General features: G+C 38.6%; 1 protein-coding gene across 1 annotated transcript in view; it reads left to right on the top strand.

Moving 5' to 3' along the window:
- The window catches only part of tsnare1 (T-SNARE Domain Containing 1), a 217,941-nt gene that overhangs the window by 79,974 nt on the left and 112,088 nt on the right, over nt 1-25,879 (top strand). Inside the window, exons 3-4 of the mRNA XM_051956820.1 lie at nt 6,014-6,091; nt 6,798-6,867. Coding sequence (XP_051812780.1) covers nt 6,014-6,091; nt 6,798-6,867 — 148 coding nt within the window. The remainder of the gene's footprint in view (nt 1-6,013; nt 6,092-6,797; nt 6,868-25,879) is intronic.

The raw sequence follows: 25,879 nt of genomic DNA, 5'->3' as shown, positions 1-25,879 counted from the left end.
TATAACACAAATTTACAACACATGTAATCTCACAGCACTGAGCATAGTAAGGTAGAGACCTTACGAATTATAAACAGAGAAAACCCAACAATCCAAAGTTTCCTTTGGATTCCCTCTGAGTGACAGTAGGAAGGATTTAAAAAAAAAAAAAAAAAACTAGAATAGGGAAGGGGAAAACTCAGACAGAACCAGGCCCAGGGAAGGCCACCATCTGCCTCGATCGGTTGGGTGAGAGTGGGGATGAGGGGGGTGGGGGACAGCAGGAGGTGTTGGGGTGGAGTTCAGGTCCATTATTGACATCTCTGACACAATGTCTTTTTGTCACATGTCACTTATTAGTCAAACATAAATCCTGTATAAATTAGCAGCCACAGTAAGTTCTAACTGTTATTGATATGATAATTCAAATATGCTAGCATGTTAGCAAGCTGATGTTACTGGTAAACATCAGAATGTTAGCATCGTCATAGTGGACTTTGTAGCATGTTGGCATTAGTGCAAAGATCAGCAGTGCCAACTAAGTAAAGGCAAAAGTATCTACCCTAGTCTTGTTAACACTTTATTGTGTGATTTATGTTTCTTACATTCCTCATAAGCAGTTCCAAAGTGACTCTATGGGAATATAATACAGGGCATAATAAAAGCTATGACTAGATCAGACACACTGCTCAAACCAGAGAGACTAAATTTGTCAAGAGTGATTGTGTGTCATATCAGTGCAGCTTTGAAGCGGCATGCTGATATGAGCATGCTAAAGTGTAGGCATGTTAATGTGAGAGAAAAGTTTCAAGTGTGAAAAGATAAAAAGTTGCTGATTGTGAAATAACCCTCTATGGATCCCTCAACCTTCCAGGGAACACGACGTCAGTGAACTTTGTCAAATAGCCATGAAATCATAAGTGCAGAGTATGTGTTGTGAGCTCCAATGTGAAAATGATGTTACAAAAAGGATTGTGTGGTACTTGCAAAAACTGCGCTCACAGTTTTCAGCCATTTGTAAAATCAATAAAACCCTATGCAAAAAGCAAAATAATATTTGATTTGATTTATGAAAGAAAGGATTTTGGTTTAAAGTGCAATAGAGGACATTTTTGGAGTGTTGTTAGTAAACCGATGTCTGTCCAGCCACTGAGATAATCTGACACAAAAAGCTCTGTTGCAACAGATTCCACTTTAACGGTTGTTCAAGTTTTCACACAGTAAACTGTGTGAAGCCAAGAGAAAGCAGTCCTTTTTCAAGTGCTTAACAGTGTAATAGTGTTTGTCCTTATTTGCCTAAGGATTGTGTCTAGATTTTACACAGGTAAAATGCTTAAAAAGCAGGAGCCATAAAATTGCTTGATTTCACTCATGCAATATGTATCTAGGGTGTTGCTGTTTAGAGGTGCAAAATGTTGAGGAATGGGATGAAAATTTATATGAATAGTCTATGAATCTGATTTATTACTGCGGACTGACTACTGAAGCATAGAAACAGTCTGAAAGTAAACGTCTCAGCAAAGCACTGCAGCTCCAGTCCAGTATGGTAAAACAAAAGTAGCCAGTAGTAGGTATTAAACACACTGTGATCCACAATAATAATAATGTAATACACAAGCAATCCAGTAATTATAATAGCAGTAGTAATAATCACATTATTTATATAAAACATTTAAAAATACAGAAAATGGGCTTTACAGAAAGGGCATAACAGAAAAAAGGATATTCAGGAAGAACACTGAACAACAGAAGACTAGTCAGTCTAAACATGGTAAAATATCTTATAATATATTTGTACAACAACATCAGATAAAATCAGAGTCATAAAGTGCCAGATCCAAGTATGAGGAAAAACAAAGGGATCTGTCTGCATGGAGTTTGCCTGTTCTCCCTGTGCATGAGTTTTCTCCAGGTTCTCCAGCTTCCTCCTACAGTCTAATAGCATGTTGAGGTTAATTGGTAACTCTAAATTGTCTGTAGGTGTGAATGTGAGTGTGATTGTTTGTCTCTATATGTAGTACTGTGATAAACAGGTGACCTGTCCAGGGTGCCCTCTGCCTTCACCCTAAGTCAGCTGGGATAGACTAATGAGGATTAAGCAGTGTATAGATAATGGATGGATCAGTAAATAAAGGGTAAAAGAGAATGAAAATAACACCAATAAAGTAAAAAAACAAAACAAAAGAGAGACAATAAAATAAGACCATAAAAATAATTAAAACTGGAAAAAAAATAAAATAGGTTTAAAGAAGTGATTGAAATGAAGACACTGATTCAGCACTGATCCTTCAGGCAGCGCATGGAGGGGCCCTTATCACTTGACCTGAACACTCAGTCACCTGTAGATTTTCAGCCTCAACTATGGAACAGCAAGAAGGACCCCGCCTAAGGATCTGAGGCTGCATAAAAGCAATCAGCATTTCTGATATATAGCTTGGGGCCAGACCCTGATGAGCTATAAAAATGATCAATAAAATCTTAAAATTAATTCTAGTATGTGAGTTTCAAATTGTTTTACCATTTTTATATAACTCCTGAACTGACAATATCTAGCCTTTTAATGGTTTCCTAATGCACATTTTTTTTTATAACCAAATACTTGAGCAACTTTAAAAAAAAATTATATTACATTTTTTTCTATTCAATTGTAGCCTTGTATATTGTAATTCAAATGGCATGAAAGGAAAACAGATTTACAGGCTTGAGGAAATCTATCAAGTGATTCACAGAAAGAGTATGTTGTTTCTATTGACTGTTCTGTCAATGCAGATGTGCATACACATTCCTTCAGATGGTGGAAAGCCTAATGTGCAGGAAAAAGCAGATGTTGTCAGTACTGTAACAGCTGCCTTTTTAGCAAAGCAACCCAAAACAAAGGAACAATTCATCAAAAATGAAGTCAAAAAGAGAGTCTAGCCATAAAACAAGTATTGATGCAGTGAAACATCCTCTTAAAACTGAAGTTGGGTCCAGTAGCTGCTATTTTCTGAGCCTGTTGTTCTTCTGGGTCAGTAAACTGCTAACATCATGTTTCTTTTTTATCTAAACGTGTTGCAGAGATTGGTTGAGTTGTGTAGGTACATATACCATGTAAACCGGCAATGAGTGGCTATGTTGAATGTTTGTAATAGTTTAGCCTTCTGCTAACTATAGCCAAAGGCCTCACAGCTGTGGCTTGAGTTTCATGTTTCTGTTCATGTTAATGATTGTGTTGCATGCTTGTAGGAAGTGCCCGTACACGCTTGGGCTCATGTGGTGAGAGGAACAGAGAGAGGGAAGCTGCAGGACGAAAGGCTTTATTTTGCAAATTCTAATATTTTTTTATAAAAAATTTTTTGACTACTGCCTGTCTGTAAAGGGGACGCTGTTTTGCCTTCTTTTCACACTGTTAGACTCACAATTGACTTTTTTTTGTTTTTTCAAAGGAGGAATCAAAAGCCACACTTTTACATCTTCATTTTCAAACTTTCAAAAGACTCAAGTAACATTACTTGACAAAAAAAGTACAGCATGTGGCAACACTGTTTCAAATTGGTTGATTTCCTCTTTAAGAGCAAATCATTAAATGGAGGATTATCACAATGGTTCATCAGTATCTGCATACTGTATGACCTGAGGGGTGAGCATGACATCATCTTGTTGTTCAGAGTATTGTTTCACAGGATTCCATAATAAAATTTCTCCTTCATTGTCAGTTGGTTTCTAGAGGATAGATTCCCTTCATTTTATCTCCAAAATTAAATGGATAACCACTAAAGGCTGGAACCACGATCAGCGAAACAAGTGCATTTATTGCAAGCTTCTCTTTAATGAGCCGATATTCAACTTGTTGGAATGAATCTGTTCACTTACCAACCCAATCAATCACTGAACCAACGTACTTTGCACAGTGCTATTTAACTGTTTAACTAATATGACTTTTTTTTGTTAATTTCAGTCATGTGGTTCTTTCTTGGTAGGGAAACATATTTGTGACCCTACCGGGACACACAAAATGAGAGACCATAGTCATTCCAGAAGGATAAGTTGCATCCATGATAACTGTTAAAACCCATGTTGTATAACTGCAACAGAATAAATATGGACACACTTTACAAAATAACCAACAACAGTTGCTTTATATTGACAGTACGTGTAGTATTTTGATGTGTTTCTTTCTTTTTTTTTTTTTGCTTCAGTCTCTGAGCAATTGAATTATTGGATCCTCCTCAACCCTTGCACTGACGTACGCCTAAAACATCCTTTAAACCCATCTACTGATAGGCCAGGCTGTAGCATTAACAGTGGAAATTCATCCATCACTGTGGAAACATGAAAGGTGGACAAAGCGTGTGTTAAAGATGTGTGTGTGCTGAAAAAACATTAAAAATGCACTAAAGGTCTTTCAGTTGAAAAATGACCCATTTCCAAATGTATCACAATCTTGTAAGGCTGCTCGACTGACTGCATGCAATCACGTTATTACCTGGATGATTTGTCAGTGTAGCTCAGTGAGCAGAGTTAATGACTTATGATGTACAATGGAACTCCAGCAGATCTTGTTCCTCTCCACACTATATATATCAGTTTCTCTGCTATATCTCTGACTTCACCTACTACTCTCTCTTTATTCCATGCCAACATTTGATCCCCCTCTCCTCATGTATGGGACCTCTGAGCATTTTAACAGCTCTACCTTGATATCTCGGTATTTTTGACTGTGTCAGGGGGGGAAAAAAAGCCAATTGCAGTCATTTCTGGTTGCAATATTTGACAAAAGGGTGGGTGAGATGGCTCGTACGTGCAGCTCATACAGGTCGTGATGTTGATCTCAGCCTGCCGTAATGGCTTCAGGCCATTAACCCTCCCTGTCATTTGCAATGACATGTGCTTTTGAACAGGGAAAATGGCCCTGCCCACATAGCTTATACAGCAGACTCACCACTCCCGCTGCCAGCCTGTGGCGTAGTGCCATGCCATTTTCCCCGTCCAGTCTATCATCATCGCTGCAGTTAGATTCCACATTAGAGACTCCCACAGGCTTTGATGTCCTTTCACTTTCCACTTCTATTCATTGTAATGACAATGCACAATATTTGAATGTAATTACTATAACTGCCAATTTACCTATTGCCTCTTATGAGTAATTAACATGACTTTGCCGTCAGTACATTTGCGTGTATTCTTTAAAACTTTCTTTGTCAGCACAGTGTAGGCTAAGTGTTAAAAATTTACAAACTGCATGAATTTTTTTCAGACAAAGCAGATAAACGCATATAACATTATAAACGAGTCATGAGGTCAAATAGAAATGGTTCATTTATCCCCAGGTTTGTTTTATTTACTTTTTTTCTTGCACAGAGAAGTAGAATTAAGCATATCTACTAACCATACACTACAGGTTCAAAGGTTTGTACCCCTATGGAGATATTCCATTAAAAATCTTCCATTTCCATCTGCATAGTCAGTTATCACATTATCACGCTGATCGTGCTGGTGTGTTGGCTGGACATGACAACCGTGTTAGCTGCCTGGGCGTTACTGATGATGCCATGGCAGTTGCAACAGGATCCTGGGACAGTTTTCTGAAGATCTGGAATTGAAGCCTGAAGATGTTCTTTTGTGATGTCATCTGACATCACAATTTGGCCCTTGTCAAACTCACTCAAATCTTTACGGTTACCTATTTTTCCTGCTTCAAACACATCTTCTAACACTTGCTGCCTAATATATCCAACCCACTAACAGGTGCCATGATGAAGAGATAATAATCAGTGTCATTCACTTCACCTGTCAGTGGTCAGAATGTTATGTCTCATTGGTGGATTGGATTTCAATTTCTACATTGGAAATTTATATTTTATAAATGTTATTCACAAAAAAAACCACATTCCAACACACATGCAAACATTCAAAATGTGTATGGATAGTAGTGTTTTTTGTGTCATTGCTGTCATCCCTGCATGCTGTTGCTATGGTCTCTGCTTTCTATCTGCCACAGAGTCATGCTCCACTGGTCAGAGAAGTGTTTGCTCATAACATGTTTTCTCTAAAGCCACACAGGTCAGCCCCTCAGAACTGCAAGATGTATTTCAGGAGACGTCCTCCAATATCTTCCAGATCAACGCCAATGGTAAAATTGCCATCCATCAGTAAAACTACACGTGCATGTGTGTGAGCATTTGTCTATGTGCTCCTACATCGACATATACACTTTAAACCACTGCAGAAACATCAGGCATAATACTAAATATAAATTAGGATAAAGGAATATTTAAGATTTATATTTGAATTCAAATTCCAAATTAGATTTACATTTGATTTAAGCTACATTTCACATTGTGTCTTCCATTTAAGATTGTAGATATAATATTGAAAATAACATTAATTATTAAGTGACAATTATTGGCTTGATTTAAAGGTTCAGTTTAGTATTATAATGAGGGATACAGTTATGAAAAATAAATACTTCATAATTATAAAAGTATTTTTGTTTATTTAAGACTAAATTTCATTTGAGATTCAAGGTTTAGTTTGAAGCTGAGATATATTCGTAATATTAGCAGCAGATTTAAATATAAGGTAAAATTAGTAGCATATCTCGATGTTCACATTGAGGATGGAAGAAGCACTCAATTTGAAATATGCTTATGTACTGAAAACATTAGCTTGAAATCTGGGCTATAATTAGTTCAAGATTTAAGGTTTAGATTCTTCTAAGTAGTAGTAAATATAATTTCAGTTTGTAGGGTTATAGATTGAATGACCTCAAGTGCATGGGAGTGTTTGTGATGCCAGGATATATTCTAAATGTTTGTATCATACATTTTTTCCTCCAGTTGTCACATTAGAGAAGAATCTTCAGTCACTGGGGACATCTAGAGATACAGCAGAGCTGCGACAGAGTCTGTAAGTAACATGCACATACTTCTCAGGAAACCATATACTGTCATTCTACATACAGTACTTGGTGGTCCTACTCAGTGGTGGAATTACATGTAAGTCTGCTTTCCAGAAAAATGCTTGTCTTCTCTTTGTTTCATCAACCTCTTACATATTGATTGTTCTTTTTTAGTTGAGCTGCCAGCAATTACCAGATTCAACATTGATGACAAAGTGTCCAATCTAAGATGATTGCATCTGTTTAAAATGCATTACATCCTGCTGTGTTTGCTGGCATGTCATCAATTTTATTGAACATTTTTTATGATCGCCTTGGAAACTTACTGACAGTGCTTGGCTGCTTTCAGTTTTAACTTCCCATTTTCCTTCTGCAGTATTGATGCTGGTTGCAAACAACACATCCAGTGCCTCTGACTGATGCAAATTACATCCAGCTCTCAGTGTTGTGATAGATTGTTCAGGAAGCTTCGTGGTTTGTCAAGAATTTAATGGTCACTTTTAGAGCTCATTACCCAGAGGCTTTGGCTTTGATCAGTTCGCCTTTTAGATACAGCAGTTCTCTCTCTTTTCACTTATCATATACATTAACTGATTCTTATCTTATGACACATTTTGATGACATTCAAAATAATAATGACAAAAATAATGACTGTCCAGAGTTTAGGTTAATAGTTTTTTTTTTTTTTCTGATATGGTGAATACTGATTACCTGGTCTGCTGTACCCTAACAACAATAAACTTTCAGGGGCAAAACCAGACAAAATCTCATTTTAGGAAGCCATTAAATATGATGCTATTTTTTCTATGTATTTATTTTGCACATCTATGTGGCATTATCTTGTACCAAGCCATTAAAAATGTAACATCATAAACAATGTTGGGAACACTTTAGCATTTAATAAAATACATAAACTTTAAATATAAAAATCTGTTGTGTCTTGACACTATATTGGGGGCAAAAAAAAAAAAACATCATGCAGATGGAAAGTCCCAACCTGAAGCTTTGTCAATGAGGGTCCATTGACTGAACTGCCATTTTCTTTGTGAATACCTATTGAGCTATTATTTTCCTCTTGCATGTCACATGCCATGATCTTGAATTTTCCCAGGTGTGATTAGATTGTTTTCTAAACACTGTAAAGGTGTTATAGTACAAGACACGTGGCATGAATATAGCATTAATATAGCAGAAAACAACTATTTGGTGTGTTAAGATAGTTGATGGGTCCTTAGAGAATGAAGTCACACCATCTCTGTTTGTGTTATATTCTTTGCTTCTCTTTGTCAGTCAGGGGAGCCTAGCATGTATGTCGGTGCATGTGAGTCCCTCCCTTTGAAATGGGCTTTCTTCACATTCATAAACAGGCTGACCTCCCACACCACATTGTAAAAGTGCAATCTGGAACATTCAGCTAATGCCCCCCAAACCAAGGACTTCCATCCATTCTCTATACACCGCTTTATCCTCACTAGGGTCGCGGGGGGTGCTGGAGCCTATCCCAGCTGACTTGGGCGAAGGTAGGGGACACCCTGGACAGGTCACCAGTCTATCACAGGGCTACATATACAGACAAACAATCACACTCACATTCACACCTACGGGCAATTTAGAGTGACCAATTAACCTCAGCATATTTTTGGACTGTGGGAGGAAGCCGGAGAAAACCCATGCATGCACAGGGAGAACATGCAAACTCCATGCAGAAAGATCCCAGGCCCAGGCTGGAATTTGAACCGGAGAGCTCCTTGCTGCAAGGCGAAAGTGCTAACCACTACACCACTGTGTAGCCCCAAACCAAGGACTTTTCAAAGAAAATATTAGATATTATTTATCTAATTTTTTTGCACTTGCATCATTTTGGTAAGGTCTGAGAGAGTCTACCTCTGTCTTAAGACAATCCACTGATACTCTTTCGCAGTCTCTTTCTGTTTCCCTCTGAACTGTGTCTGTATCAACACACAGGTCTGGTCTGTCCATATGTGGATCCAGTTCATCTACCGATTGGACCGACTGTGTGTGAAATGTTTTACTCTAGAAAGCATTTTACCCCAAAATTTAAGCATGATTTTCCTCCTTTCTTCCTGCAGTCATTTCATAGCCCCTTGTGTTTTCATGCACCTTTGTCTTGTAACCCTGTATGGTGGCCAAAATCTAAGTTGAGAAGCATTGACCTCTACTAGCTAATTATACATTTCTATAGCTCTAACCTGAAGAGATACAGAAGTGAGATTTTGCATGTATATTTACCTATCACCAAAAATAATGTCATTTACTGTAGCATACTAGTCACATGGGCAACTTTCTGAATAACTTTGTTTTTACTTTGAGCTTTTCTTTAGTTGCCAGTAATTCTATACTTTAACTTGTGGCATTGATAGTTCAGTCTGGTATATGTCCCATGATTGTGGTTCTATCACTATTGGTCATGCTCACTTTGCACTCCCTACCTCTGCTGTAGAGATACGGGGAAGCAAGACTATACAACCCAGTAGCTTAAACTGCAGCAAAAAGCTTTTCAAAAAATTATTTTGACATTAACCTATTTTGTTTGTTTTCAATCTGACTAAAGAAAACACTGAAATTAAGTGCCTGGAACTGACATTTTGCTAACTGTATTAGTGGACAATTTGCCAGCTGACCAAATCAAAACCTATCTGTGTACTCTTCCTCCAGTACCTACACTCTCTGTGTTTTCTTCATGGACTGTAGTGCCAAACGGAGCACTATAGGTCTCTGATCTCCATCGACTCATCCTAAAAAAAGCCATCTACATGCGTCTGTTTCATTCACACTGGATGGCTGCATGTGTTTCTGTACGGAAGCAAAACAGTCGTGAAATTAATGCAAGTCTCGTTTTTGTCTGTGGTTAGAATGCTAACATGTTATCTGCATGCCTGTCTTCCGCCGGAAAAAAAAATCTCACGGTTAATAGAATTTGACCCGCCCCTGTAATCGTGGAAATGCCCACAGCCAAAAGTCTAAGTGGATTAATGGACAGCACCCTCTGAGTGTCATTGTCTTTGTTAGCACATTAGGCATCCCCTGGTGTTCTGACTGTAACACATCAGAGGACAATGGGCTGTGTTTGAAGGAGAGCGCCCCCCAATGACAAACAGAGGTAGGAGGTAGACATAGTGCCAGACAGAATCTGCAGCGACAAGACATTATAGGCAGTATTGTCAGATGCACTTAATGTTTTTAGATTGTATTATTCACATACCGGCAGAGGTGTAAAATAAATATCATACTATGTTGTTACATATTAAATAACTGTTCTGAAGTCCATGTACTCCTGTGTGCACACAGGTGAAGGCACTTGACATTTAAATGATTTTTGATGTTATTCTGTAGATTTACATTTTTTTGTGCTGCTCACACTGCAAACATGTCTACCCTAGTATTTTTTCATCAGCTTTTATTTAAAACATTTTTTTTTAAAAAAAGGCCATAAATGATTGTAACTTATCTGAATAGAAATCATTTGTCGTTATTGATATATATTTTATAAATGAGATGATGTTTTTTTTTCTTTATCAAAAGACAGAGGGCTCATATTTTGCCATCTTTCACAATTTTCGTGCCTATTTCTTCAAAGATCTTGAACCTGACAACTCTTACTGGAACGAGAAAAAAATAATCTCACAATTAGGCAAATACCGAAAGGACCCAGTGATACATAAACAATTACTTCTTAAGGTATGCTTCTCACATTTTGAATCATGAGACCAGATTTCACATTTCCACAGTTCTAAGGTTCATTCTTTGTGTTTCTTGGTCCAATCAATTATTTCCATCTTCTTGGCCTTCCTTGGTAATGGATTCTTTATGGTAGTTTCACCATTAAAGCCTCTTTCACATGGTCACTCGTGTGTCAAGACGTGTCTGCTCCTTGAACTCTGGGAAGCACTGATGTGGGCTCTAATCTGAGGTGCTGTTGATTTCTAATGCTGGTAACTGATGAACGTCTTCTGTGTGACAGAATCCTTGTTCTTTTCAGACTGGGTCCCCAAATGTTCTGGACCAAGTGACGTTCAAGTCACACCAAAAAACTGGCATTTGCTTAAGAAAATGTAATATACTGTGTCATTCATTTGGATGGTGACATTTCTATGAAGTTATTTTATCACCTGTGTGTTAATGTCGTATCAGAATTACCATAATTGCTACTTTCTGACTTATAAAGCATTTTCATGACAAAGATGTGTGGGTGAAGCTTGGGTGGTTGTCAAATTATGCACAGGGCAACAAAGAGAGGGTTATACAAAAGGTGGGCCAGGCAGACCTGAAGCAGGGATCCTAAAACTCACAAAGCCAGACTGACATATTTGTTACAACTTCCTAAAAGTTCAACTTTTTTCTTCTTCTTTAAATTTGAGGATTGCATTTGGAGAATTTTCAGTTCAATCCAGAGTTTTTATTGTGACAAAATCCTGTCTTAATGTCCCATGTGTAGCCCATCAGCTATTATTTATTTGACTGTGTTCCTTTTGATGAGGAACACAATGTTGTGTCATCAGGCAGATGAAAGTGTCAGCAAACAAACTCAGAATGTGATTGCTTTGTTGTGTGTGCTGCCAGAAATATCAGCTAAAAACACAAAGCTGATGAGGTGTGAAGTTTATTATTCATAAAACCAACATGCTAAACAAGCCGGTGTTTATTTCTGTAAATTGTTCCATGGAGTCAAAGTTTTCATACAAGAGAGAAACTGTGACTTGATCATGCAACCTAATAAGACATAAAATAGAATGAATTCCCATATTTGGAGCTGTAAATAATTGATGTTCTTGCATTGTTGCAATTCTGTAGCACAGACTGTAAATGCTATATATGATCTGTATTAGATGAGAAAAATGAAACACACTGCTAATTGCCGAGCTTTGGAGCTGTTGTAATTAGTGGGTGCTATTTTAAGCTTTGGACAAAGTCAAGCTTGCAGTTCTTTTCCTGCTTCCAGTCTTCAGCTTAAGCTAGCCTAACCGTAATCTTCACATTTGTCATCCTGGAAAGACAATTAAAGAAGGTTTAATCAGTGTCTGTAGAGGAAATTTAACAGTGAGCTTTCCATACTTTTCATTTATTTACTGTGACTGTAATTTACTGAATGTACACTGATGAGTCAAAACATTATGTCTGCCGGCCTAATATCCTGTAGGTCCTTCAAATACTACCAAAAAGCTCTTACTTACCAAGGCATGGATTACATAAGACACCTGAGGGTGTTGTGTGGAGCCTAGTGCCAAAGCAAATGCAGTGAAGCCCTGAAAGCTGCATGGTGGATCCGTCAGATGAGACAGCAACCTCATCAGATCACATACATGTAGATACTCATCACTGATGACTGGGGACATACCACAAACCTTGAAGTTCTGGAGGCCAGACTAGTGATCTGGCCAGTATGTTTTGGTCCTAGTCAAAGTCATGTAGGACCAACACAATGACTACGAGAATCAACTGTAAACTACAGGGTACTGTATATGTAGATTAACAACACTTTAAGACTGCACTTGTATAAAAGCAGTTCCTCTAACAGATATAACCTGGAAATCGATCATTAATAGTTCAGGTTGAATTTGAATAAATGATCAAATATACATACAGTATATTGATCAGTCGCATAATGGGAAGTCATGACTGAAGATTTTATTGACCTCCAGTTTCCAAACAAAGAAATAAACAGCTGCAAAATGATAAGAATACACAAAATAATTACTATCTGCTGCTGAAAACAAATAACACAATATGACACAGTAACACAACAGACAGTGAATGAATGCTGATAAGCAATCTGAATGATTCACTTTGATCATCACTGGAAGCAGAATGGTGATGAACTTAGAAGCACTTTTAAATTGAGAAACCAGTTATAATTTCTGAATTCACCCATTTAGGAGAAAGAAAGTGATACTTGTGTTTCCATAGAAGTAGCTGCAGGGTGCGTCACTGAAAATCTACAGGATGGGTTTGTTCATTAATGCCGAGATACTTTTGTGTAGTTTCATCGATAATGTGCCAAAGTGAAATAAGACTCAAAGTTTACAGTTAAACAAGTTAAAAGTGGAAAAGCTAGTATAAAAAAATATTAATGGTAAAGAAAAAATAAGAAAACCTCTGTTGCATTCAACCAACTCTCTTTTATATCAAACTTTTTGGAGCAAAATTCATATAATCATCTAACCAGTCTTGTATGTGGGTCCTTCACATGCTTAGATTCCAAGGTGCATGTGTGGGTTTTCTCCAGGTTCTCTGGCTTCCTCCCACAGTCCAAAGACATGCTAAGGTTAATTGGTAAGTCTAAATTGTCTGTAGGTGTGAATGTGAGTGTGATTGTTTGTCTCTGTGATTTACTGGTGACCTGTCCAGGGAGTCCCCTGCCTTCACCCTCGGTCAGCTGGGATAGGCTCCAGTCCCCCTGCGACCCTAATGAGGATTTAGCGGTGTATAGATGATGATGATTGAGTACCGTAGATTGAATCCAGATTTTAGAGTGATACCTTTGTTGTTGTTAGAGTTCCTTAATTTGTGATTTTAAAACCACTCAGTACATGCCTTCTATAAAGTTTTAATTGTTAGGAGGAGAAGAAGGTAAACAGGTCACAGCAAAAAAATGCAGCCTTCTTGTCACCAGGTGGTAAACAGAGGCAATTAAATACATTGAAAACCACTGAAATCCCTGTTTGTGGCTCTTCTGCTGATTTGCATTTTGGACAACAGGGGCGTATTGTTATTGCTGTCTGCGGGGTAGTTTTAGGGTCAAAGAGCAAGATACAGGAAGTTGTAACAGAGATGGTCGCAGATTGGGACGGTAAGAGAATGTAATTAATACCATCCTATGAAAGACTGAATTATGAAATATAGTGACAGAGTGGTAAATTGTTATTTGCATTAAAAATGCTCTTTTTGTCCATTTACTGTGCTTAGGAGTACAGATGGTTAGAGAATGAAAACACTGCATGTGTGCTGCCAGTGGTAATCGTCCGTGTGCTAGGTATGAGACTTCCAGTGTATCATTTTATGTTCTTAGTTCCATGAGATATGAATGTATTATTATATGCATTGAGTTTTTGTGTAGGTTAAAGATGAGATGTTTGGAACTGCTTTTGGTTACTGCGGTACATGTTTAGCACAGGAGTTTATACAGGGCGGTGTGGTAACTGTGTGTCTTCTTTGTCCGCTAGGTACCACAGCCATGTGTTTCTGTTTCCAGTACTGTTTCTTGTGTTTTTGCTAATGTATTGTGCCGTTGGTTTTGTGAAACACATTTCATTGTATAAAATCTATTACATGGAAATATATTGGGAAACAAAGAACCCCCATTCCAGAGGTGTGATTAGCCTTAGAAATGACAGTCTGTGACCATTATCAGCTCCTTTAGAAAATTAGAGACTTCTTGTTGTCTTCAAGAGTGCATTAAATTGTCTTTTGGTTGTGAACATCCAATCGGTTTGTTATCTGCTACCTGGTGCAGAGGCTGCATTAGTATGAAAGATTGGTGTGAGCTGTCAAACTAAATTGCCACCTACTTGTCATTCTACTCCTTGATACGCAACATGTACTGCCTGTCCAATAAAAAAACTAAAAGTTTCACACTGTAATATGTAGTTGGACCACCTTTAGCTTTGAGAACAGCCCACTTTTGCCGTGGTATCGTTTCGATAAGCTTCTGCAATGTCACAGATTATATTTCTGTCCAGAGATGCATTAATTTTCTACAAAGATCTTATATTGATGATGGGAGAGTTGGAACACTGCATAAAATCTTGTCCAGACAATCCCAAAGATTCTCAATGGGGCTGAGGTCTGAACTCTGTGGAGGTCAATCCATGTGTGACAACGACGTCTCATGCTCCCTGATCCACTCATTCTCAGTGTGAGCCCCATGAATCCTCACATCGTCATCTTGGAACATGCCCATGAACAACAGGGAAGAAAGACTCCATTGATGGAAAGACCTGCTCATTCAGTACATTCAGGTAATCAGCTGACCTCATTTTTTGGGAACATAATGTTGCCGAACCTGACCAACCCCAGATCATAACCCTAACCCCCACAGGCTGGTAGGCACTAGCCATGATGAGTGCATCACTTCATCCGCCTCTCTTCTTACCCTGATGCCCCTGTCACTTTGGAACAGGGTAAATCTGGACTCATCAGACCACATGACCGACTACATTAGTTCCTTGAAGTTGATGGTTCGCCACTATCCTTCAGGTTTTAATAATGTGTTGGATGTTTCTTAACCTGATTTTAGTAGTTTCAGAAATCTGCTTAGTTGTTTTCTTTGATTGATGCAGGCCAATGATTTGACCCTTCTGAGACAGATTCTTCCAACATGATTGTTTAGGAAAAGAGAAGCGCCTCACTGCATCAGCTGGGGTTAAAAAAAGTTGTTGCAGCTGAAACACATTCATCGCTGCAGTAATTATCCATTGGAAGGCCCTTAGCTATTTACTTAGTTCAATCTATGAGGTGACTTTTTTTTTATAGGCAGTGTATTTTCAGTGCTGTTATGAGATGTTAAATGCCATTTGCTACGTCTGTCAGTGATCAGACATTTTGCCTGCACCTCTAGTAGATGTATGCTGGATGTGAGCAGCAGTCCTTGGTATAGGTGCTGGCTGTTTTTCAAGGGACTTGGCAAGTAGGTTGTTCCAAACATTCTAGAGAAGCTGCCACAGTTCTTCTGTGGATTCAGCCTGTCTCAGTGTCATATCTGTTTATGTAGTCACTTGTTCTGTTTGCTGAGACTGGAGATTTTTTATGACTCTTGTTGCATGTTTGGGCTCATTCTCCTGCTGCACAATACATTTGGGATGAGACCTCTCTGATGGTGTGGTGCTGTGTGAAATAGCGTCCATTGTGAAACAATACTCGTGACTGCCACAGGGGACACAGCTGTTTGAATAAAGCATTATACCAGCTGCCAAAGGGGGTTCCTATAACTAACCCCTTAAGCTCTGGACTGTTTTGAAAATTTCACCTGAGAACATATATTTCCAAAATTAAGTCAGTAACAGCTGCACAACTGTAAGAAAAATGTGGACAACCTTGGGCACAATGGATCAGAGACACTTCGGAGAATTTTGAGATACAAATCTTCTTGTCCCTATATCTTCAGTTCAGGGTGAGATCTGAAAATAATACATTTTTATGTGCACCTAATCAAAATTGCCTTTTAACCAGTCAGTCACTGACACTGATGTTACTCGAGGTTTTCAAAAATTCTTAGCTGTAACTCCACCAATATAAACTTCAACAGAAAATAGTTACAACAATTGACAGTCCCACTTTAATTTGTAATGACTTTCTGCTTGTTGTTGCTAAACAATGGCAATAAGGATCTATTCTATTCTATTCTATTCTATTCTATTCTATTCTATTCTAATCTGTTGTAGTCTAGTCTACTCCTTCAGAAAAGGGTGGCAGGTTGCATTTTAATAACAGGTCCACTCTAATCCCCATTTCTGGAACTGAACATATTTTGAGCCTAAACCTAACCAAACTGAAATCACAAAATATGTTACATAGTCCATTGTGAAAAGCATTTCCAGAAGGTATGTTTCAGTACAAACAGGTGATTACATTAGGTCTCAAATGAACAGAAAAACTTCACCGGCTCTTTCGTTTACTCTGGAGCTGGACGTGTCAGAGCCGTAGAACAAGTAAAGAAATTCTAGTAATCACGCCAGAACTGTACAAGCAATCGCTCAAAACATCATCTGTCACACACTCGGCCTGGCACATGCAGGAAACAGGTATAGATGCCATAGCCATGTTTTCAGGTTCAGATTATGACTGTGTGGATGCTACACCTCGTCCTCCTCCACTCTTACACAACAAGCAGGCAACGCTGTGCCTCTCAAACCCACGTTAATGCTCAGCTTGGACGGTACAGCCATGTGTAAGTAACAGTAGGTGTATGTCCTGTTTGAGATGCACATTTAAATGCTAGATGGATTTTAAAACGGCAAGTGTGAGTGTTTGTATGGGTTTATTTTTACAGTGTTGTGAATCTGGGAAACTGAATTGTACTTTTGTGTCGTGCTCACTGGACATCTCTTTTCTTATGCACCTGAAACACACTTCTGCAAGTGTAAATTGTCGAGTGTGTTTTGGAGGAGGCACCACATGCATGTGAAGTCAGCATGTCGCGCACGATGGAAGATTTTCTAAAGAAGTAAAGCTGTTAAGGAAACCCTGTGGAGTTTTGTTGTAAACAAGCACAACAGTGTTGGCTGTGTTTCTTACCAGAATGCACAGTGTATTCTAAAAGCCTAACAAAGATGGTTCATGCTTAACATTTCCTCACAAAACCTTTGCAGTCTTTATTTTTTAAAACTGTGTGCACATGTTCATTCTGCTTCATTAAGGTATGGTGAAGAGCTTTCATTTGCATCTCACAGTTTTAACCTTGGAACAGTGTTGCAAATAGTTCAGTCACACACCCCTCCAGGCTTCTACCTGTTTCACACATCGAGTATTCCCTATAGCTGTTGAAAGAAACCTTGGGAAAATTTTATCATGTCACTGAAAGTCTGCATCTTTTGGTAGAAGACTTAAAAGCTTTTATTCTTAGACCCAATGTTTGGCAGTGCCTTGCTTTGTCATGATCATCAAGTATCTTCCATAGGACTAGCATGAAACTAAGGGAACTTAAGTGAAGGGAGTTTTTTTTCCTGCCACTGCCCCTATAGGGTTTGCACTGGGGGTTCAGGCATATGGGTTCTGCAAAGCATCTTGAGAGAATTTGAATTGCAATCATATAAATTATATATATGCATATATATATGAATTCAAATTAGTTCAATTCAACTTTATTTATATAATTACACACACACACACACACACACACACACACGTGTGTGTGTGTGTGTGTAATTATATAAATAAAGTTGAACTGAACTAATTTGAATTCAATTATTTACTTTACAATACTTTTACTTTATTACTGATCCACTATGTCTGTTGTCATTGTCCATCATTTTGATCAACTGTGTCTACTTTTTTTTTGCAATCTTATGACTTTTGTTTACAAATTTTCAGTGTCTTCCGAAAATAAATATAAAAATATGGATGTAAACAAACTTTGAATGTGTAGACCAAATGAGCCACGGATAGCACGTGGAGTGTTTGAAACCATTTCTTCACTTATTTATTACTACCACATAAGAGACACTCAGCAGTTTATTCATAGTGAGATGCAAGGCAGGTCATGGACATCTGTGAATAATCAGTGCTGCACTGCTAAAATTTTCACTTGTATCACAGGGAAATCAGTGAAACAAGGACAACTTACTTTCACAACTTACAGTGCCTTGTGAAAGTATTCGGCCCCCTTGAACTTTTCAACCTTTCGCCACATTTCAGGCTTCAAACATAAAGATATAAAATCTTAATTTTTTTGTCAAGAATCAACAACAAGTGGGACACAATTGTGAGGTGGAATGAAATTTATTGGATATTTTAAACTTTTTTAACAAATAAAAACCTGAAAAGTGGGGTGTGCAATATTATTCGGCCCCCTTGCATTAATACTTTGTAGCGCCACCTTTTGCTGCAATTACAGCTGCAAGTCGCTTGGGGTATGTCTCTATCAGTTTTGCACATCGAGAGACTGAAATTCTTGCCCATTCTTCCTTGCAAAACAGCTCGAGCTCAGTGAGGTTGGATGGAGAGCGTTTGTGAACAGCAGTCTTCAGCTCTGCCCACAGATTCTCCATTGGATTCAGGTCTGGACTTTGACTTGGCCATTCTAACACCTGGATACCTTTATTTGTGAACCATTCCATTGTAGATTTGGCTTTATGTTTTGGATCATTGTCCTGTTGGAAGATAAATCTCCGCCCCAGTCTCAGGTCTTTTGCAGACTCCAACAGGTTTTCTTCCAGAATGGTCCTGTATTTGGCTCCATTCATCTTCCCATCAATTTTAACCATCTTCCCTGTCCCTGCTGAAGAAAAGCAGGCCCAAACCATGAGGCTGCCACCACCATGTTTGACAGTGGGGATGGTGTGTTCAGGGTGATGAGCTGTGTTGCTTTTACTCCAAACATATCGTTTTGCATTGTGGCTGAAAAGTTGGATTTTGGTTTCATCTGACCAGAGCACCTTCTTCCACATGTTTGGTGTGTCTCCCAGGTGGCTTGTGGCAAACTTCAAACCAGACTTTTTATGGATATCTTGGAGAAATGGCTTTCTTCTTGCCACTCTTCCATAAAGGCCAGATTTGTGCAGTGTACGACCGATTGTTGTCCTATGGACAGACTCTCCCACCTCAGCTGTCGATCTCTGCAGTTCATCCAGAGTGATCACGGGCCTCTTGGCTGCATCTCTGATCAGTCTTCTCCTTGTTCCAGGTGAAAGTTTAGAGGGACGGCCGGGTCTTGGTAGATTTGCAGTGGTCTGATACTCCTTCCATTTCAATATGATTGCTTGTACAGTGCTCCTTGAGATGTTTAAAGCTTGGGAAATCTTTTTGTATCCAAATCCGGCTTTAAACTTCTCCACAACAGTATCTCGGACCTGCCTGGTGTGTTCCTTGGTCTTCATGATGCTCTCTGCACTTTAAACAGAACCCTGAGACTATCACAGAGCAGGTGCATTTATACGGAGACTTGATTACACACAGGTGGGTTCTATTTATCATCATCAGTCATTTAGGACAACATTGGATCATTCAGAGATCCTCACTGAACTTCTGGAGTGAGTTTGCTGCACTGAAAGTAAAGGGGCTGAATAATATTGCACGCCCCACTTTTCAGTTTTTTATTTGTTAAAAAAGTATAAAATATCCAATAAATTTCATTCCACTTCACGATTGTGTCCCAATTGTTGTTGATTCTTGACAAAAAATTAAAATTTTATATCTTTATGTTTGAAGCCTGAAATGTGGCGAAAGGTTGAAAAGTTCAAGGGGGCCGAATACTTTCACAAGGCACTGTATATGATGTTTAAAGGAATGGGAGGGGAGATCCACAGGTAGACTTTTGTAATCAAAGTTTTTGAAAGGAAGTGAGGCTGGAACCATTTATGATCCCTTGCTAGCGTTATGTGCTTCTGTTTTTCACCATTACAGAGCATATTGCCAAACTTGTCTAATTGGATGAAAGAAGCAAGACATTCTGCTGTTGTTGATGATGAGGAGTGTCCCAGATTCTTCATTGCCACTGCATGAAACATCAAAAGCCATTATTGTGCCCAATGCTTCACTTTGTTCCGTTTTTGTTACAGTCTCTCTATCTGTGTCTTGGCAACAGTTATCTCATATGAGCGTCTTGATTGGGTTTATGTGCTGCTTTCATTACAGGTCTGTGTAGGAGTCATCATACAATTCCTATGTTGTTTGTCTGTTTATTTTTTTCTTGGGCTTTGCTCAGTGCTGAGTTGTACAGAGTTCTTCATTGCCATCTGAGCCAGCGAGAGGTCAGTGGTATATGTGAAGCAACTACACTTGTGTGGTTTAATCCTTATCAGAGCCAAGTGTAAGAGTCGCTATATCCTGTAAAGCCCTGGAACTATGATTGCAGTCAGAGAACAGCGCCCCACTAACCACCTCCACGGAGCGTCACCCGCACCCCACTTCCTCCATCCCTCACTCCTCCCCCTGCAGCCAGCTGCTCCCCGACTCCTCAGTCCTCCTTCACCAGAGCCAGCCAGACCTCAAAGGAATACCAAACACCAAGCAGGCAGGAGAAACACACAACAGAGGTGACTGATTGAAATTCACAGTGTGAGCAGTTCCAATCTTTTGCATGCTGTTTCTGGCCGCCTGGCTCTTGAGCTTGTTGTGGGGGAAGATTGTGACTAGCAGATGTATCACTGTGCTGCGATACTGCAGAGGTCCTCTTGGGGGTCCTCAGAAGTGGGCGAGCTCTGATTGTTTGGTAACAGCGTGTCAGTGGTGGGCGGGGCTTCCACTGACTCATGGATGATCCATTGGAGATCATCAGCACTGAAGTACAGCTCTGATGGTATTTTTAGATGATGCCTGTTACTTTTAAAGGATCCCCCATTACTAGTTTCTACCGATATCTGCTAAATGAATACAGTTTTCCATTTTAAAAAACAGCTGCTGATTGAGTCACTTGCTTAACAGAGTTCAACCTTTAGATATTTATTACAACAGAACCAGGTGAAAACAAACAACATGACTGTATTATCAGAAGAGAAATGAACCGATCTCTAAGAGGTGGATCAGGTACTATTTTGTGAAGTTCATATGTTTGGGGAGTCAGCAGCAACTTAGTCAGCTCAGTTAGAAAAGAACTCTGATATTTACCCACTGTGGGCCATAAAAGGAGTCTGATGGAGTCTGTAAAATGTTTTTACTAGGGCTGGGACTTTAACACGTTCATTTTGATTAAGTAGTTACAGAAAAAATAACGCGTTTACAATAAATAACTGATGAACACTCCAGCCCAGTAGGTGGCAGTAATGAACCTAAAGTCTGTTTGCAGCCATGAAGAAGATATACAGAAGTGATGTCAGCACACAAGAATGTCTGTTGAACTGTGAAGGAAGATGAGACCACATTGAGCGTGTTGGGCAGAAAGTTTTCTTTTACAAATCTTCCTGATGGCAGCTTGGATAAAAGCATGGCTGTGTGTAAATTGTGCTACAAAGAGTGTTTTTATTTTTATTTTTTATTTTTTTTATCACAGCAGCACTTCAAGCAACGACATCACCTCAATGCAAAACATGTTGCTGTTAGCACCAGAGGTAACGTTAGCTATGACTAGGGTTTCCACCTTTCAAAAATGAAAATAAAGGATGCCCACCACGACAGCTCAGGGCCACAGTTAAGTAAAGTTGAAAAGATATTCACAGATTCAGACTTCCAGCATCAATAACTCATTAGATACACGTTGTCAAAACATAAACAATGCCTCTTTCCCATCACTGAAAGGTAGACAGTGTGCTGCGAGTGCAGTTTTATCAAATAATTCTTAAATTATTATTGTAAATATGACTCCTGTATTTTATTTATCTAATTACTTCTATTTAATATTTTAATGCTCGTTGTTATTGTTATCTGTCTGTTTTGTTTACTTTGATGTTTGCTGGTGCCTCTCTTGGCCACGTCACCCTCTCAATGGGTCTTTTACCTGTTTAAATAAAGGTTAAATAAAAAATAAATAAAATAAAAAAGGTAGCTGTCTTTCAAGTTAAAGGAATGACATTGGTGTCAACAGGAGCCAGTTGAAGGCTGCAGTGATTTTGGTGACACTACAGTGTATCAGAGTTAAGTTATTGAATATTTGTCTCTCTCTTTGCTGTTGCAGCGGTTTTACAATTTGCAGACGGTCAATGTGCACTCCATAGACACCTGTCTAGACACACCAGACACCAGTGTTGTTTCTGCAGCTTGAAAGACAGCTACTTTTGATAAAACTGGGCTTGTAGCACTTTGTCTACCTTACACCGATGGAAAAGAGGCATCGTTTATGTTTTGACAACCTGTATCTAATGAGTTATTGATGCCAGAAGTTCGAAACTGTGAATATTTTTCCAACTATAGGAGTGCTATATTTAATTTTTAAAAAATACATTTAGACATACTTAGTGCTTTAAGTGCTTTATTAACATGGAACTAAGAATCTTGTATTGTTTTATGATCACAGGTTCTGCCTGAAAAGAAGTGGCATCATTTTAAACAGTGAAACCACACTAACAGAATGTCATGACCAACCAGTGTGCAATACTGTATTCTGCAAAAACAACAACTGAATGTAGAATACTGGACAAAGAAATTCTCTACAGACAGTTTATTTTCATCTAAATCTTATCACAGTTAATGTATTGACGTATTTCTGTGTGTATGCATGTATTTATTGATTTATTTAGTACTGTCAACATATCAGAGTTCTGAATAAATTCTTCTTCAGATAGCAAAAGGCCATTTATTGATTACATACAGGCTATTAAATAATTCCATCCATTCTCTATACACTGCTTTATCCTCACTAGGGTCGCGGGGGTGCTGGAGTCTATCCCAGCTCACTGGTTGGGTCCTCTCTATTCTCATGTTTCTTACATGTTGGTCCCTTGGTGCTGCCTTACTGCTATTTGACAAAAAATGTGGTTATTGTGATTAATTTATTAAAAAGCCTGTAATTAGTTAGACAAATGTTTTTCAGCTCATCCCACCACTAGTTGTTACATATACGCCCAGTAAACAACAAAAATGTAGTATTATCTTGGAACACAGTATCCAGATATCTGGATTCAGGCCTTTGTTTGAATTGTGGATGTCCAGGAGGAAGCACATGCCTGAGCACAATGCTGACCTGCTATTTCACTGTCAAACACTTTGTGATGTGTGTGAAGACTGATGATTAACAGAGGGGGCTTTTCAATATGCTACTCTGTCTCCTTGCTTCCCTCACTTGTGTCTCTTCCTCACGTCTTTGCTCTTCCCTGCAATGATGTGAGCTGAGGGAGAGACAGAAGGACAGAAAAGCAGAAGCTGTCAAATGAGAAGTCTTTGGTTCCTTAGTGTCAAGCTTAATGATGAGCTGTACAGCTGTATCACCTGCCAAGGCGATTGTTGTGAATGTGCACAAAACTGCAATTTTCAAACTTTATAGTGTCTTTTACTGATTATTAACGTGAAAGCTGTCAGTGTCATTTTTTTTTTTACCAATATCTGATGAAGTAAATTGATTTTAAAATGTACTAATTCAGGTCTCATGCAAATACTGTAAAACACAAACAAGCAAACAAAAAACTAATCAAAAGCACAGTGATGCATTGTGAGATGTCACAATACCTCACTAATCCTATTCTGAAAAGTTGGATTAATCACACTAAGGTTACGGTGCATTATACTGCATTTCACTATGTAATCATGTTTGTATATATTATTAGTAGACCCCTGTAGATGACACTAGCATGAGATGAAACTGTGTGACTAAACAATGATTGAATTCTGTTTAGAACACACTTTTGTCAATTAAGTAGTCAGTCATACCAACATTTAATATATGCAACGCCACTTGATAAAATACTTTTACATAGGATACACCTGTGTTTTCTCACTCCAAGCTCCTGCAGAGGCCTTCTATCCCTACGTTCCTTGTCTCCTCAAGGTACTTTTAAAGGGTTGGATTGGGATTTCCAGGTCATGGGAGGACAGAGGATATGGGAAAGCTTAAGTTCCGATGATGAAGCAATAGATGTAAGTATTAAGAGAGCTGGCTAGGACATCGTGACTGAGCATTGCTGCCTTTTTGTCACCACAATGCAAAATGCATTTCCCTAAAGAGAACAATTACAAAAGAAAGAGGACATCTACAACCAAGGCTGGGTTATAGTTATGCTTTTAAGATTCTTTTTTCTAAATCCATGGTTGTTTCAATTTTATTTTTATTGTTGTAATTTCCAGAATCTAAAACATGTTATTAATTATCATGATGTCAGTTCAATGGAAAGCATCTATGTTCCTAGTGAGAGCCAGCAGGTCGGGCCAGAGGGGGAACACTAATGTCCATGTGCACTGTGTTGCACAATAAAGAGGCAAAACTGGGTAGCTTAAAAACATTTAGGGACATGCATGAAACTCAGAGCTTCTAAATCTAAAAAACTATCTTTGTCTCAAGCACTATACTATACTATACTATACTATACTATACTATACTATACTATACTATACTATTGGTAAGAAACACTGAATGTAAATAAAACTATGTGTGTTTCTATGTCTCCAGTACACAAATGAATAGTTAGTGTAGGACCAGGGATAAGACATTTTTTGGGACTGCTGATGAGCTCTTTACCTTTGCGAACCTGCAGAAAGGGTCATGGGAGTTTGACTATCAACTATGTCCCTTGAAGAACCCTGTGCTGGGTACTGTGTGAGTACGAGGTACTGAAGCTGTTGCTATGAACCACCTGGTCCTTTTACAGCAGAGATGACAGCTGTGTCTGTATTGTTGGCGCTAAGTTAAAACACGTTTTCAGTAGGTGTTGGACTCTTTCAAAGTTGCCCCTTGTCTCAGACCCTGTTTGTGATATTCATGGACAGAAGGCACAGCCAAGGTGGGGACGATGTATAGCATGGAACCTCAGAATTGCATCTCTGGTTTTTGTAGCTCAGTGTAAAGCGGGGGGATTGAGGGTCAGCACCTTTAACTCTGAGGCTGTGGTTCTCTGAATCTTGTTGGTGACTGAATGCAAAATGATGCAGACCATCATGGTGAAGAGGGAGCTGAGTGAAATGTATTTTTACCATGTTACCCATCTTAGTTTTGTAAGTTAGTGATTCAACATTTTTGCAGACTCAGGCTACAGGCAATAAAACAGATGGTAGAGGATGGTAAAGTGAGAAGATTGCTAAAGTCATTACAATTTATCCTCTCGTCACCCAGAATATGTGCATCATATTTAATAGAAATCAATCCTACAATTTTTAGGACAGTTTTAAGTCAAATGAAAAGCATTACTATTGTATAATGTCCTATACAGCTCTGGGGGAGCTTTATTATACCTGAGAGATGGCATTCTTAGGGTTAGACCTGAGGGCTGTACTATGAAGCAAGTTTAACATAGCCAAGCTTTCTTTGTGAAAGTCGGCTCGATAAAAACTAAAGCTCCAGTCACAGATAACATGTATCACAAAGGCTTTTTTTGATCAATTGTCTTTGTTATCTCAAGTTTTCTCCCTCAGACTCATATCTGGAGGGCGTTAATGCATCATGTCATTCTTCTTCCGCATGAACTGTAACAATCGTGTGTTGTCTACTTAAACAAACTGGTTGTTCTAATGGAGAAGATCGAGGAATATAGAAATGTTAAAAGTACTCCTACTGGAAATTAACACGAGAGAAATGTTGGTAGACAACTGTTAAACGTGCATCAATACATTTATTTTGACATTTAATGCAGCTACTAATTTTTAACTGACAGCTGCACATTGTAGCTGATAAACGATTCATTACATACACTTGATGTATTCAGACATATTGTACTGAAGTGCATGTAGGTATGGTGCATTTAGGCTCAACATACCTCGCTGAGCCAC

This window comes from Acanthochromis polyacanthus, chromosome 12, assembly GCF_021347895.1.
Source record: "Acanthochromis polyacanthus isolate Apoly-LR-REF ecotype Palm Island chromosome 12, KAUST_Apoly_ChrSc, whole genome shotgun sequence".
Taxonomy (NCBI): Eukaryota; Metazoa; Chordata; class Actinopteri; family Pomacentridae; genus Acanthochromis; species Acanthochromis polyacanthus.
Note: the sequence above shows the minus strand (reverse complement) of the source record. Positions and strands in the feature narration are given on the sequence as shown.